Below are 17006 nucleotides of genomic sequence, written 5' to 3'. Positions count from 1 at the left end.
TATTGACCAGGACAACAACAGATAATTCTTATTTTTTATTTTTCCAAATTTCTCATGTCACAATGGACACTACAATACACTACAATAGTCTATTTCTAAATATATTAGTCTCATTGAACATTGTAACAGTATTAAAATATTGCCAAACATGTGTTGTTGTTACATATAAATGTTATATGTAATGTATACATATGAAAAAACACATTACATCTGTGCCTAACCAAATTTAAACATATAAATATACAATTGTATGTAATCGAAAAAACAATGATATGATCCAACAAGACAAAGGAGGCTTCATAAAATGTACAAAGTATAATATCACAGGTCAATAAGAAAGTAACATTAATAGAGATCTCAATCTAATTTGTTTGGTTTTTATTTTTAAAAAAAACTTCAAATCAATGCGTTCTGTTACTACCTGTAAACTCCCAATCAAAGTGTGAAGAGATTTCAGAGCATATTGCTCCAGAAAATAGATACTTCAATTCAAATTATAATTGTTTGTTTCTGTAAGAAAAGACTTGTTCATAAACTTAAAGACTTCAAAAATTTATATTGAAATAAATACATTCCAACTATTTACTGAAATATGATCATACCCTAATAACAGATTTCTCAAAGACACCAAGCACTATATGCATATTGTGAATTAGGCTTTCCCAATAAAATATTTAATCCTATCACAGGACTCAAAATTTGTTTGGGGGATCACCTATAAAATTCAATTGATGATTTGCTTAGTTTTAACAGGAACAGCTCTTAGCAGCAACAATAGGATACCTACCACAAATTCTATAACTTCTATATTTAAAGTACAAATGATTTTACTCTATGGTAATTGGTTACTGTAGAGAAATAATTGAAATATAATGTATATCTGGTTAATTTCACAACAATGATCTTTTCACCATTTTGTGGTAAATTAATATGATTGCGAAAATTTAATCTGTCAAATGAAAAGACAATGCATCAGACGTCTACTCACATCCAGAATGCGAAATTTGAATTTGTTTGAATATTCGATCAGTTTGAAAGAATAAAATGAAAGATTTGAACTGTGAAAGTTACCAACCGTTATACAGTACGTGGCAGTCTACAGCAGATCAAACATTGGACGGATGAAGTTAATATACATAAATTGCTGCCTGAAAATGTATTTTAAAGAAAATGTTGAATTTCAACTCATTTGTATAATTCTCCTATATTTTCTTCCTGGATTCTTGTGTTAATAACAAACCCATTTCATCATTCAACACAAAATACTGGTCATGTTCTTGATAAAAGATATATAGAAGATTTATTACGGCTTACTGTTGAATATCCTACACATTTCATTGGCTTGACAGAATATCAATATTTTTCACAAGTCTGAAACACAATTAAAGATACTGTTATTTCCTGTCATACATAAGAAAAATATATAGGACATTTCCACGGGAACCATAGAATTTTATATTTATTACATTTTTCAGAGTAAAAACTTACAAAAGTTACATAAAAACAATTACGTGCCAAAAAATTGAGGGAACTTTAGGATAAACTTTGTCATTAATTTGTATACATGTAAATGTAAAGTTGAAGCATACTTGGAATATCTTTAAAAAAAAAAATTAATGTTTCTTTCCGAACAGAAAATGGGAGTAAGTCAATCTAGTGGAAAACACTGTTTTGATTGGTTTAAAAAAAAAAACAACTTCATCATTTTAATAATTTCCTATATTTCACATGCAAACATTTAATAGAAAGCATATCCCATTTCACAAATTTCAATTTAATGAAACTCATTTAACATAAATGTAAAGTCTGCACCAAGAAAATAGATTTTAACTTTAAAGTTGAAATTTGCATGTTTTTTTTTTTTTTTTACATAATTCACACCAGTTCATATATACTGGAAGATAATTTGATTAATTAACAAAGTATATTACAGTAGTTGACAAGTGTTCATAATGTCAAATATTATTTATATTTTACAGACAAAAAAAAAAGCATGAAAAGTGTTCCTAGTGTTAGAAATGTAGACAAATTTACAGTAAGGTTTCCTCGCAATATACAAATAAAAGTAATCCTGTCGTTTCCTTGGACAAAGTCTGTCACATCATAGACTTTAAAACTAGGAACATATCAGCCAAATACCATGATTCTGCACCTTTCAGTTAATCAAAAGAAGTTATATTAGAAAGTTTGACTTCTGTGACTTTGAATATGGGTCAAGGTCATTTCTTTTCTGCAAACTTTGTCAGGCTTCATCACTGCAACCTACTAGCCGAATATCATGACATTTCATCTGTTGGTTATTGAGAAGAAGTTGTTCAAATGGAAAAGTTGACTCTGGACGAATGCAGCACCACAGCGTCAGCTTGGGCCATGTGGGCTAAAACGTAGCAGCAACAATAAAGTGTCCTTCCTACAGATACTGGTACATCATTAGACCAGTGGAACATTCCTCTCTGCTGTATGTCATCAATAGGCTGTAACATAACAATAATGGGTTATCAGGTTACTGCATTCTTAGAACTTTCTTTAACTCATGACTTCAGTATTGGTCTATAGATGTACATGAAGTTAGTCAAACAAGGTTAACTCATGACTTCAGTATTGGTCTATAGATGTACGTGAAGTTAGTAAAACAAAGTTAACTCATGACTTCAGTATTGGTCTATAGATGTACGTGAAGTTAGAAAAACAAGGTTAACTCATGACTTCAGTATTGGTCTATAGATGTATGTGAAGTTAGTAAAACAAGGTTAACTCATGACTTCAGTATTGGTCTATAGATGTACATGAAGTTAGTAAAACAAGGTTAACTCATGACTTCAGTATTGGTCTATAGATGTACGTGAAGTTAGTAAAACAAGGTTAACTCATGACTTCAGTTTTGGTCTATAGATGTACATGAAGTTAGTAAAACAAGGTTAACTCATGACTTCAGTATTGGTCTATAGATGTACGTGAAGTTAGTAAAACAAGGTTAACTCATGACTTCAGTATTGGTCTATAGATGTACGTGAAGTTAGAAAAACAAGGTTAACTCATGACTTCAGTATTGGTCTATAGATGTATGTGAAGTTAGTAAAACAAGGTTAACTCATGACTTCAGTATTGGTCTATAGATGTACATGAAGTTAGTAAAACAAGGTTAACTCATGACTTCAGTATTGGTCTATAGATGTACGTGAAGTTAGTAAAACAAGGTTAACTCATGACTTCAGTTTTGGTCTATAGATGTACATGAAGTTAGTAAAACAAGGTTAACTCATGACTTCAGTATTGGTCTATAGATGTACGTGAAGTTAGTAAAACAAGGTTAACTCATGACTTCAGTATTGGTCTATAGATGTACATGAAGTTAGTAAAAACAAGGTTAACTCATGACTTCAGTATTGGTCTATAGATGTACGTGAAGTTAGTAAAAACAAGTTTAACTCATGACTTCAGTATTGGTCTATAGATGTACGTGAAGTTAGTAAAACAAGGTTAACTCACCTTTAGGATGTTTTCCTCTATCTACAGATTTTCCTGAAAAATGAAAATAAAAAATGATGTAAACAAAAAAATAAATCCTAAGTAAGAAGTGAACTATCAATAAGTACAGAGTATTAGGGCACCTGCTCCTCCACTTAAAGCCTACTTCTATTTAATTTTCTTCTTTTATCAATACTAATAACAGTGAAGTCAAGTATATGTATATATACTACAGGTCACCAGAGACAAAGCCATGTGATGGGGACAGTCACATATCTTGAGACAGAACACCTGTAACCAACCAACCAATTTAGTGTTCAGTCTTTTAATTATACCCAGGCTTCAAGTTATATAGCTGAATGTTACCATTGTGATTTAAAATTAAGATACTAGTGTTTTATTTAATAACTTGATATATGTCATGTAGGGTAATATTTCATTCTAAGATCACCTGCAAACTCTATTCATATCAATCCCTGATGTCCGGCTACAGTAAGTAGTAGAGAGCTAAAATATCTCCTAGAAACAGATTATTTGTAAAATACCCTCTAAGTATCAATGCTGTCTATGATTCTACTAGAAACAGACCTATAGAATTTGGTAATGTGATGTGATTACTGGTACATTTAAAACTGAAAGTAGAATTTATAACCAAAGACAGAATCATAAGAATTTTACATGGCCATCATAAGAATCATTAACACTGATGAATGATTCCCAAAAATAATTTTACAGGACACAAAATTTTAACACAGTTCAATTATTCTGTAATTAAGGGGTTTTGGGCTCTGAATTAGGTATACTGCATATTGTTTTAGTGGGACCAATTAATATACCAAGCTTCATTATTCCAGTTTAAATGCTAGCAAAGTTATGTTCAGGACATTTGAACAAATAGCAATAACTTTGTAATTGAGAAGTTACAGACCCTGACATTGGTACACAGCACATTGTCTTAATATGACCAATAAATACACCATGTATCATTATCCTAGTTGAAATGCTAGCAATTAAATGCTATGCTCTGGGCACAAAATTTTAAGAAAGGGCAATAACTTTGTATTTTAGAGGTTGAGGGCCCTGACTCTGGTACATCGCACATCATATAAATATGACCAAATTGTTCATGACATGTTTTATTTTCCTAGTTCAAATGCAAGCAAAGTTATGCACCATTCAAGAAATTTTAACGAAGGGCTATAACTCCATAATTGATGGAATGTGGGTCTTGAATTTAGCACACTGCACATTGTCTGATGTATACACCAAGTTTCATGATCCGTGCGCATAACTGTGGGCAAACTTATGCTCTGGACATAACAGGATAAATGGAAAAGACAGATGGATGAACATAGCAACAACTATATAATTCCCCAAATTTTGAGGTAGCATTAAAAATTTTCTTTTGTTCTGTTATTGTTTACCTCACTTTCATTTGAGAACGTGACATCCTTTACTTAAATTGACCAAGATTTCAATGGTGGGCGTCGCCCATGAAGCAGAAATCACTTATTCTTCTAGAACACCTGGTCTTTATTCTCCACATGTAAATCTTTCTTTTGTTCATATTTTGTCCTAGTTTTATTGAATTTGAGTTTCACATATTGGTATATTCTTGATTTTTTTATATTTTTTTTCGAAAGTCAGTTGCATGTAAATTTTGTAAGTTACGGTAATCATACATGACAGCAAGGACTCAATTTTGTTTGGTTTGTGTAAAAACAAAACTTTACCTGTGGTTGACCAGTCTAGTAGGCTAGCATCAGATTCATATTTAGGAAGAGACCAGCCCCTTACCTGTGGTTGACAATCTATTATACAAACATCAGATTCTCATTTAGAATGAGACCAGCCCCTTACCTGTGGTTGACCAGTCTAGTATGCTAGCATCAGATTCATATTTAGGAAGAGACCAGCCTCCTCGATCAGACTTGAGGGAATCACCTACAATGCTGTCTGGACCATCCTTCCTCTGAAATATATAGGAACAAGTTTTTACATGAATGTACAAATAGGTCTGTGATCACCTTTTCCAAACTGGATTCATTTGTAAATTGAAAATGTGAATGAATGTACACCTTCATAGCTAGATAAAATTCATTCATTCATTCATTGGATGGACAGACAGACAGACAGACAGCATAGTTGTCTCCGGTTTTACCGACAAATACTACAAACACTATAGTTCCCTCTGGTTTCACTGACAAGGGACTATTGAAAGATAACCCTTCTTCGTGAATAACAAATATTTTTCCTCAAGTGTTGATGGGATATTATTCTAGGATGTGCATAAATCTAAACTGTAAGTTTGGCTGAGATTGAAATTTTTACAACAACAGGGTAGCCTGTGAGTGAACTTCACTAGAAATGAACTCGTCTTTTAATATTGAGGAGACATGTAGAGTTAAAATGTTCATTTACTTTACTTTAACAGGTAAGGGTAGCACAGGGTGGAGTGTTGGCCTATACAACCTCTGTTAAAGATTTGAGGTGTGTGGTTTGATGCTGTGGCAGTTTCTGTTTCTCAGCAAAATGAGAAACAGACTGATCCCAGCTGTTGAGATTGTGTCGGTGATTAAGACACTTTATTCAAATTGTTCTGAATGGCATGTGATGGACCTCTTGTATGTTTTTCATTGAGGTAGCTACCAGCTATAATCAGGCCTCACCTCAAAATGATTCTGACTGTTTATGGTGGAATAAAGTAAGCAAGAAAACAAACTGCCCAGGAGGAGGATTGGTCTCTCAACTTTTGTTCATACAATGTGAACTTCCCTGCCTAAGATTGCTCTATACCCAATTCAGTGAAAATTATCTATTGCCTAAGATTGCTCTATACCCAATTCAGTGAAAATTATCTATTGACTACTATTCCTGATAATGAAATGTTGAAGGCTGGCTGGACATGTACCTCTGTCTCCCTTCCTGGGGTCCAAGTTTTGCCTGCCTGTAAAAAGGAATCAGCACTCTCCATAGACTGACTGGCATACGCCTTGGAAGGTACAGATGATGCAAATCTGCAGATGTCAGAGAGAAGAGATTTAAAAAAGGTAAAAATATTGTCAACTCATCGGTTGAAAATGTAGTTAACCTAAGTTCTATGTTAAGATATGACAAGTTCATAGATGCATACATAACATCTGCAGCATCTACTACTATTATTACTACAATCTTAATGGCCTGTCAACACATAAAAGGTCATTAGGGCCATCTATAGTATGACTTCAGAATCTAAATTTAAAGGATGTTTCACAAAATATAAATAGGTCACAGAGTTAACTCCCGTTAACAAATTGTTGAACAGTAGAGCCAATTCTTTTTAGCTATTTCTGTACTTTATAGATAACAAGAAACAATATAATAGATATCAGAGTGAGCTCCCTTTAACATGTTGCTGAGCAGTATAAGAAAAATATAATCTGATGCCATAGCTATGCCTCTATTGAACTTAGCATTACCTGTCTGTTTTAGATGATCTTGATCGAGAAGGCTCCGGCAGAGTCTTGGAAGCCTTGGGAATAAAAGATTCTCCTACAAAATATGAAGAAATGAATTTTACATAAGGTGTATGAACAGTCACACATACAAAACAAAGAAGTTATGACAATTGTTGATCACTACAGTCTTAATATCCTGATTATTTGCTTCTTCAAACTTGCTTTGATTGCAAAATCTACAATAACAGTAAATTACAAGTGAAAGAAAAGTGGTTTACACTGTTCAATCAAAATTAGAAGACAAATTCTTTTGAAGTCTTGAACACAAATACCATTATCACCAAACACTGAAATATTTACCATCAGAATCCATTACATTCCACACTGGTCTTCTCTGGAAAAACAAACAAATATGCCCTTACATACAACAGTATTGCCTGTTTTATCTAATCAGATTTTGCGAAAGAAAATTAAAAGATATTCCTATTTGACAAGTACACCGTCTAATTCAAAATATGGTGTTTGATCTCAAGATTCATGCCAGCACAGAACCAGACATGCAGCTTTATATTTTCTCTAGTTCAGTACAACATTTTTACACTACTGCTCATCCGGTTTTACATTTGCAGTAATAGAATAAACCCTCCTTATATAGCCTCTTATTTTTAGTCTTGTTATTCAAAGGATTCATCTTTCTCCTTTTGTCTTTTTCAAATAAATATGGTTTAAGTCCCAACCATTAACCATTGTTAATACCATAATTTAGAGCTCGGGAAGTCTTGTGGAAGAAGACAACAGTTAATTTAACAGCCATTTTCTAAGGGGTCAACATATTTCATGTTGAAGTGCAGAGCAAGTAAATGTTGACTCCCAATACAGAGTCCTCTGACCTATGAACTCTGTCACCCATGAATGTATTGTGTTTGTTATTCATTAATGATATGATCTTTGACCACATACATATTTTTATCTTTGCATTCATGACTTCTGCACTTTGAATTTCTCTTGAATAATTTATGATTTATTAAATAATAAAAAAAATGATAAACCTAGTAAAAGAGTAATTAATTTTAATTACATTTCTGTTCTCTTGAATGATCAGATACATGAAAAGTATGAAATTCACTCAAATATGAGGTTAGTGCACCTCCACATCTAGAGTTTTGAAATTCCTTTCAACCACTTTTGATTTTTCTTGGTAGCCTCCAATGCTTGGTATTAAAGCAATTAGCATCACTGATGAGTTATAGAAAGACAAAACAGCTGTATGATGTAGCATCACTGATGAGTTATAGAAAGACAAAACAGCTGTATGATGTAGCATCACTGATGAGTTATAGAAAGACAAAACAGCTGTATGATGTAGCATCACTGATGAGTTATAGAAAGACAAAACAGCTGTATGATGTAGCATCACTGATGAGTTATAGAAAGACAAAACAGCTGTATGATGTAGCATCACTGATGAGTTATAGAAAGACAAAACAGCTGTATGATGTAGCATCACTGATGAGTTATAGAAAGACAAAACAGCTGTATGATGTAGCATCACTGATGAGTTATAGAAAGACAAAACAGCTGTATGATGTAGCATCACTGATGAGTTATAGAAAGACAAAACAGCTGTATGATGTAGCATCACTGATGAGTTATAGAAAGACAAAACAGCTGTATGATGTAGCATCACTGATGAGTTATAGAAAGACAAAACAGCTGTATGATGTAGCATCACTGATGAGTTATAGAAAGACAAAACAGCTGTATGATGTAGCATCACTGATGAGTTATAGAAAGACAAAACAGCTGTATGATGTAGCATCACTGATGAGTTATAGAAAGACAAAACAGCTGTATGATGTAGCATCACTGATGAGTTATAGAAAGACAAAACAGCTGTATGGTGTAGTTAATTGTATGGCTCTACCTTGCCTCGTCTAAATTAGTATTAAATAGTGCTATTCCTTTGTATATCTCTTGTACAATCTCTAAACACTTACAGGGCCTGTGACTTGTGAAACACTTTCAAATTCATCATCAACATCACTATCACCTGGTGAGTCTCGATATCCTGACAGACCTACAACAAAGTAATACCATTATTATGATAATCATCATTATACCGTATTTAAAAAGGTTTGTAATAGTATCATATATCACCACTATACATTGTAATAAAAAATTATAACTTTAAACAGTACAATTTAATATCATTAGCAATATATTGTTCTACAATGTAAGATATAATATCAAAATATTGTTGTAAGAGTGGATGAAATATTGTAATATATTGTTATATTGTAATACATAGTAATAAAAGCATTGTAATAATATAACAATTATACAATATGTACCTTAAACATTGAAATATTGTAACACATAGTTATAAAAAAACATGTTACAATACATGTACAATAGAAGACTAATACTATTAAGTATATTACTGTTAGTTTATACACAAGTCTCACCTGTTGGAGGTCGATCATCATCAGATTCGTAGTACCGTTCCTGGTTATCTTCATACAGAGTATCTAAAGAAACGACATCAGCAATAAAACACATATTTTATAATTTTCTGGAAGGAAACATTTCCTTACCTCTGCTTGTTAATTCTGGACCAGAAGTCCATCACACTAATTCTGACAAAGGTCTCCCAATCAGGAAGATTATTCAACATTTTTATTTCATATCAGGTATCCAGATTAGTTTTATCAAAAATTTTGATAACTTGGGTGTCTTTAAAATTAGTTTTCTCATCATTTTTACAGTATTTGAAAGAGAATTTCATAAAAGTCTTATTACAATTATCCAAGTAGAACTTCAAAATCTTATCAAAATTCATATTCAATCGAAAGACAAAATTGATTATACTAAAATCACCAAGAGTTATGCAGTGTGGTACTTAGATGACTTCTCTGATTAATTAGCATGTCATATAATTTAGCATGTAGATCCAATAATTTGTGATCAAGACAAGGAGAATTTCTTACAGTACCTAGTTATACACACAGTATATATATTATGCATTTGATGATAGGAAAAGGTCATCACTTCATATTTCTTGAAGAACTGAATCCGACCTTTTGGTGATGGAAAATGAAGACCATTCCAAATTTGAAACAACTTAAATTATAGAAAAATACTATTCAGAAAAGAATATGAAAGAATTTGTTAAACCCATTTTGCTAAAAAAAAAAAAAAAATTAGATCAGATCTTGTTTGGTTTCACTACTCCTACTTAAATCACCTTATGCCTTTATTTACATAAATCAATAATAAAGATTTAAAGCCGTTATTCACAAATATCTTTAATAAATGCAAAACAAATGATGTCACCCTGTTTGACTGCGATGGAAACTTGCAAGTAGTTTTACAATGCAAGGAAATCTTAGAACCCAGCTAAAACCCAACAGGCAAGAGACCTGAATATTTTTTCACTGCAGAACCCTGCAGAATTAAACCCTTTTAGTTACCAATAGGTGAGTATATGTTTTACCACTTCCCCGCCCACACAGCAATTTAATTCAATTAATACATGTTACCCCATATGTGACCCACAATGGCATGTTCCCTAAGGGTTTTATGACAAGATCATCCTTCAAATATAAAATCTATTTATTTTAAAACAATAACAAAGTCATTTCAACTTCTACTTATCACTTTAGTTTGCCCAGATGTATGGTCTTACTATGGGAGGAAACTAGAGTGCCCAGGGAAAACAAACGTAGTTGGACAGGTGACCCCTTTTCAAGTCTGTATTGAGAATCGAAATCTGGCTGTGAAAGTTGAGTGCATTACCACTGTGCCACCCAACAACCCAACCTTGCTTCCCTGTTAACAGCTGTCAAATAAAACTGAAACTGTTTCTTTCATAATGTAATGCATTCATAATTTACAAGCTATAAATATGTACATTGTAGGATATATCATTAATATTTGACTCAAAACATTTTTAATAAAATTCAAATTTGAATGAATAATGTTATATAATTAGAGAGTTGTACCAAGTTCTGAACAGTGGAACATGCGAACATAACAAATCAAAGTTCAACAAAACAAATATAGTTTACAGAGAAGTATAATCACACAAACTATAAGTTGTAGGTAGGTATTTTTAAACCAGAAAGAATACCTTGCAACAGACCTGGGAAACATTTCTAACACAGGTAACATTTAAACTTTACATCATTTTTAAAGATAAACTGTTATATAGAAACAGTTGTACATACAACAAGATATAGGTTTGCATTCTGAGATTCATTTTGCAGGGTGAACTACCTAGAAAATTCCATTTTTTTAGACAGATCTCTGTCACATTTTGAAACTTTTGTTTATATTAAATTTTGCTGCAAATATAACAACTCTAGATCATATTGATGTAATCTCTACCTGAGATAGTGAAGTTCAATGTTCTACAAGCTGACCTGTGGTGCCCACTTTATGTGACAATCTCTGACCAGAGTCAACTTAACCATCAAGAAGTAGTGAAAATCCCAATTTCTATATATAGTAACAGAAGCAGAAATAACAGCTGATCTACATACCTGCTACAAAGCTGTCTGTGGGCTGAGGCCCTGTGTAAAGACTGAAATATACACAGATAGCAAACCAAAGGTCAGTAGAGGTCAGAGGTAAATTCTTCTACATATGGGTGAAATGTCACATGACGTCCAGTCAGAATACCTTTAGCTGTGGGGACTGTAGCTCATAGTCTGATCAATTTGATATTTCTTTGTCAATAGTTATGAAAAATAGCAATTACCGGCTATTAAAAACAAATTTTCTAATACCACATGAATCTCCATTTCATTTCAGAATTTATAAAAATAAGTTCAAGAATATCCAATTTAGTACAAGGTTGCACACATGTGTGATGGAAAATAAAGACATACACGTTTTGTTGGTGAACTTCAATTGACCCAGATTATTGATTTTGAATGCCCTCGATATGATAGCTTCATGGCTGTCGGTATAATATACTTAATTAGATTTTTTTTTTTTTTTCGTTAAGCAATGAGTTACAAATCTCAGAGCTAAAGGTACATCAAACAAGTATTAGTAATAGGTAAAAAGAACAAGTGCAGTACTAAAATTTAACTAAAAATTTACTACTGAATTCCAAGTGAATTGTATACAATTTCATACTATGAGTAGCTAGCTTATAGGAAAATAACATTTCTCGGTTCATTGAGACCTAATTGTGGAATCTACAAGCCCTCGGCATCCCTCTAGAGGAATTTTACACCTCTGTGTAATGTCCTTGATTCACTTTTTAAAAATCCTGAATTTGAAACAGAATGGATTCATAGAAGTCAATAAAGAATGTGGTTCTTATTGCTTATACTGGTAGGTAATACGGATGATGCAAATCTTATAAAATCTCTTCAATGTGTTGAACACCGCTAAACAACTGCTGTGTATACAGGCGAATACAGGTCTGGGAACTTACATATTCTCTCAGTGAATTTTGTAGAAGATGACATCTGTCTATCTTAGACTGAGTTTACTGATTTCTGTGCATTTGTGACAGGACAACTTCTTAATTCTTTTCAATTTTTAAAATTTGAAATGTTAAATGACCATAAAAAGATAAATAAATGTTCAAGAGATATGTTTTTTTAAAGGATTTATATGTGGTATTTTCTCTTTTTTTTGGTTATTACAGTTAAAAACTCAATAAAAAATTGGACATTAAAAGAAAATAAATTTGGTTGCTTGTTAGATAATATAAACACAGAAACATGTTATTAATTTTAGCTGCAGTGAACAGTATTAGTGAGGAAAAATTTGAATAAATAGAAATACAAGACAACAAAGTTACAGAAATAATAAAACGAATATCATTGCACTTAATCACTCACCAGTATTGGAAAACCTGACATATAATGATAATATTACTAAAAACAAATAACATTAAATGGGTTTGTATACCATTAAATTGTAAACAAAGTCTTTAAGCAGATGTGACTTCAATTTAATTTACAGTTTTTATTTGTATCATTTTTTTTCCAAATTTTTTTCCTGTACATAATCCAAAAACAATTATATAGAGGGCTTAAATCTTCATGTGAAGTGAAACATATCTTTTTTTCTCACATTTCAAAAAATGTTTATCAATAAGTGTGAGAATTATTGACCAAACTTTACCCCATATTAAATTATATCTGGAAAACCACCTTTCCAAAATATGAGCAAATACATCACTGTTTTTGAAAAATGAATTATAATTCCCTCTAAAATAAAATAGTTACTTAATTCTCTACATGTTGTCTGTTTCTAAACATGTGATTCACTTCACATGAAGATTTACATTGTTTTCAATCTTTTGTGAAGAAATACTTACTTTATATTTAATTTTACATTGGCTTCTTGCTGTCGTTCTCTCATGATCTGAAATAAGAAAATTTTCAGTCATTACATGCCTTGTCACTTTCTAAAAGAGCAGCACAGGGGCCCCAGCCCTAAAATCCATACTCATCTAATTACCAACCAGAATGAGAACAAGAGATCCCAGAGGGATCTAGGCGCCCACCATTGTTTGATCTTTATATACATTTTGAAAGTTGGATCCTATCCCTTCTTTTCTCTGTTTTTGCTCTTAATGATAAGACATTCGAACATTCCTTTGCATAAAATAGCTATGATAATCTTTACCTGCCAAATCCAAAATGGCCACCTGGAAGCCATTTCGTTTCTTCTGATCAGTCCCATAATCAAACGGGCACAAGGAGAGGCCAAAGGGAACATAAGTATGAAATTTGAGAGACATCCATACAGTACTTCTTATGAAATAGCAATAACAGTCTTTACTAGGCAAAATCTGTCAGCCATTTTTTTTTGTCAGTACCAAAATCAAATGGGCACCACTAGGGACCAAGGTGAACCTAAATATGCAATTTGAGAAAGATCCATCCTGTACTTAAAAAGAAATAGCAATAACAAAAATTGTTTACGGAAGGACGACAGACCACAGATGCATACCAGTTTGAACAGCCCACCATCTGATGATGGTAAGCTAAAAATACTTTGAACAAAAATTTAAACACTTCAAAGACATTAACTTTTTACATTATGAGAATGGGTAATTGAAATAACTGCTACTTTCACAAACTCATCAGTCAGGATTAAATTTTTTTTGCTGTGACAAATGTCACATTTGATATTGCCTGAGGTTTGATAAAATAAAAATTCTAAGCCTTGCTTTATCTATCTCACAGGAACGGAAACTCAATATTTGTAAATTGAATCCCATGCAAGATTGTCTCAGCATTAGTAGAACTTACCCGACTTAGTTTATACCCTGTTTTTGATATGTTTCGAGCACCTTCTTTGCGTAGTTCCTCCCCGTCCTCTACAAAAACCAAACAACATTGTTAGAGAATATGTCAGATTCATATTCTACTATCTAAAAAAATACAACTTACTTTCTCTTTTGGCAATCACATACTGTCAACCTAGAACTAACAACCACCAAACTACAAAGAAAAGTTTGTGAAAATGTACAACATGGAGGTTAACCTACAAAAATAATTTTTGTTAAATATGCATCGACAGAAAATGCATTAAATACTGATCATGTATCATCAGTTTCATAAAAGTTTCTAATACATCATTTCCTCTAGATACACACAGATGGTTCCAGCACTAAAAATCTTATTAATATGTTTCATATCCTTTAATAGCCCAAAGAGCCAACATGTTACCAGACTCAAAGTCAGGAGGATGGGCTTACTACAGGGGAAAAAACCAGGATGCCAACATGTTACCAGACTCAAAGTCAGGAGGATGGGCTTACTACAGGACAAAAAAAACCAGGATGCCAACATGTTACGAGACTCAAAGTCATGGGGTGGGCTTACTACAGGACAAAAAAAACCAGGATGCCAACATGTTACCAGACTCAAAGTCATGGGGTGGGCTTACTACAGGACAAAAAAAACCAGGATGCCAACATGTTACCAGACTCAAAGTCAGGGGGATGGGCTTACTACAGGGGAAAAAAACCAGAATGCCAACATGTTACCAGACTCAACGTCATGGGGTGGGCTTACTACAGGACAAAAAAACCAGGATGCCAACATGTTACGAGACTCAAAGTCAGGGGGTGGGCTTACTACAGGGGAAAAAACCAGGATGCCAACATGTTACCAGACTCAAAGTCAGGGGGACGGGCTTACTACAGGGGAAAAAACTAGGATGCCAACATGTTACCAGACTCAAAGTCATGGGGTGGGCTTACTACAGGACAAAAAAAACCAGGATGCCAACATGTTACCAGACTCAAAGTCAGGGGAAGGGCTTACTACAGGGGAAAAAACCAGGATGCCAACATGTTACCAGACTCAAAGTCATGGGGTGGGCTTACTACAGGACAAAAAAAACCAGGATGCCAACATGTTACCAGACTCAAAGTCAGGGGGACGGGCTTACTACAGGGGAAAAAACCAGGATGCCAACATGTTACCAGACTCAAAGTCATGGGGTGGGCTTACTACAGGACAAAAAAAACCAGGATGCCAACATGTTACCAGACTCAAAGTCAGGGGGAAGGGCTTACTACAGGGGAAAAAACCAGGATGCCAACATGTTACCAGACTCAAAGTCATGGGGTGGGCTTACTACAGGACAAAAAAAACCAGGATGCCAACATGTTACCAGACTCAAAGTCAGGGGGACGGGCTTACTACAGGGGAAAAAACCAGGATGCCAACATGTTACCAGACTCAAAGTCATGGGGTGGGCTTACTACAGGACAAAAAAAACCAGGATGCCAACATGTTACCAGACTCAAAGTCAGGGGGAAGGGCTTACTACAGGGGAAAAAACCAGGATGCCAACATGTTACCAGACTCAAAGTCATGGGGTGGGCTTACTACAGGACAAAAAAAACCAGGATGCCAACATGTTACCAGACTCAAAGTCAGGGGGAAGGGCTTACTACAGGACAAAAAAAACCAGGATGCCAACATGTTACCAGACTCAATGCCAGGGATTGGGCTTATTCAAAGACAATGAGTACAGGGTGCAAACTTAACCTGACTCAAAGTCAGCATTGGGTGAATTTCAGGACAATAAGACCAGGGTATCAACATATTTCCTGACCTAAGGTCAGAGTGTTGGGTTACTTTAGGACAATAAGTCTGGGTGCCAAGATCTTACTCAACATAGAGTCAGGGGTTGTGATTATTTCAGGACAATAAACCCAGGGTATCAACATATTGCCTGACCTAAGGTCAGAGTGTTGGGTTACTTTAGGACAATAAGTCTGGGTGCCAAGATCTTACTCAACATAGAGTCAGGGGTTGTGATTATTTCAGGACAATAAACCCAGGGTATCAACATATTGCCTGACTTTAAGTCAGGAGGCAGGCTCATTGACAACATGACAATGACACAGTATTGGTTGGTAAAGCTAACAGAACAGCAATATATAAATATTTTGAAACATTTTCTTCAGGTTGGTAAAGTCAATTGAACCAGTTCTTAATAGAGGTCTAATAACACAACCAGTAGAAAATTAGTGTGACATTTCCATGACTACACGGTCACCTTCACCTTATAAAACAACCAGTAGAAGATTAGTGTGACATTACAATGACTACACATTCACCTTCACCTTATAACACAACCAGTAGAAGATTAGTGTGATATTTCCATGACTACACGGTCACCTTCACCTTATAAAACAACCAGTAGAAGATTAGTGTGACATTTCAATGACTACACATTCACCTTCACCTTATAACACAACCAGTAGAAGATTAGAGTGTGACGTTTCCATGACTACACGGTCACCTTCATCTTATAACACAACCAGTAGAAGATTAGAGTGTGACATTTCCATGACTACACGGTCACCTTCACCTTATAAAACAACCAGTAGAAGATTAGAGTGTGATGTTTCCATGACTACACGGTCACCTTCATCTTATAACACAACCAGTAGAAGATTAGAGTTTGACATCTCCATGACTACAGGGTCACCTTCATCTTATAACACAACCAGTAGAAGATTAGAATGTGACGTTTCCATGACTACAGGGTCACCTTCATCTTATATCACAACCAGTAGAAGATTAGAGTGTGACATTTCCATGACTACAC

The 17006-nt window shown here is 33.9% G+C and overlaps 1 protein-coding gene across 2 annotated transcripts in view; it reads right to left on the bottom strand.

Annotated features, from left to right (window-relative positions):
* Window positions 1-1818: 1818 nt before the first annotated feature.
* The window catches only part of LOC132546871 (uncharacterized protein C8orf34 homolog), a 30461-nt gene continuing 15273 nt past the window's right edge, over window positions 1819-17006 (bottom strand). For both annotated transcript variants that reach the window (XM_060210597.1, XM_060210598.1), the window contains exons 9-19: window positions 14186-14253; window positions 13246-13292; window positions 11447-11487; window positions 9371-9433; window positions 8903-8982; window positions 7266-7299; window positions 6927-6999; window positions 6380-6485; window positions 5329-5440; window positions 3490-3522; window positions 1819-2474 (exon numbers count right to left, since the gene is read on the bottom strand). In XM_060210597.1, coding sequence (XP_060066580.1) covers window positions 2467-2474; window positions 3490-3522; window positions 5329-5440; window positions 6380-6485; window positions 6927-6999; window positions 7266-7299; window positions 8903-8982; window positions 9371-9433; window positions 11447-11487; window positions 13246-13292; window positions 14186-14253 — 665 coding nt within the window. In that variant the 3' untranslated portion in view covers window positions 1819-2466. The remainder of the gene's footprint in view (window positions 2475-3489; window positions 3523-5328; window positions 5441-6379; window positions 6486-6926; window positions 7000-7265; window positions 7300-8902; window positions 8983-9370; window positions 9434-11446; window positions 11488-13245; window positions 13293-14185; window positions 14254-17006) is intronic.

This window comes from Ylistrum balloti, unplaced genomic scaffold, assembly GCF_031769215.1.
Source record: "Ylistrum balloti isolate Yb309-2 unplaced genomic scaffold, AGI_CSIRO_Ybal_v1 Utg369918, whole genome shotgun sequence".
NCBI classification, from domain to species: Eukaryota; Metazoa; Mollusca; class Bivalvia; order Pectinida; family Pectinidae; genus Ylistrum; species Ylistrum balloti.
The sequence above is the reverse complement of the archived record's forward strand: the minus strand, read 5'-3'. Positions and strand labels throughout refer to the sequence as shown.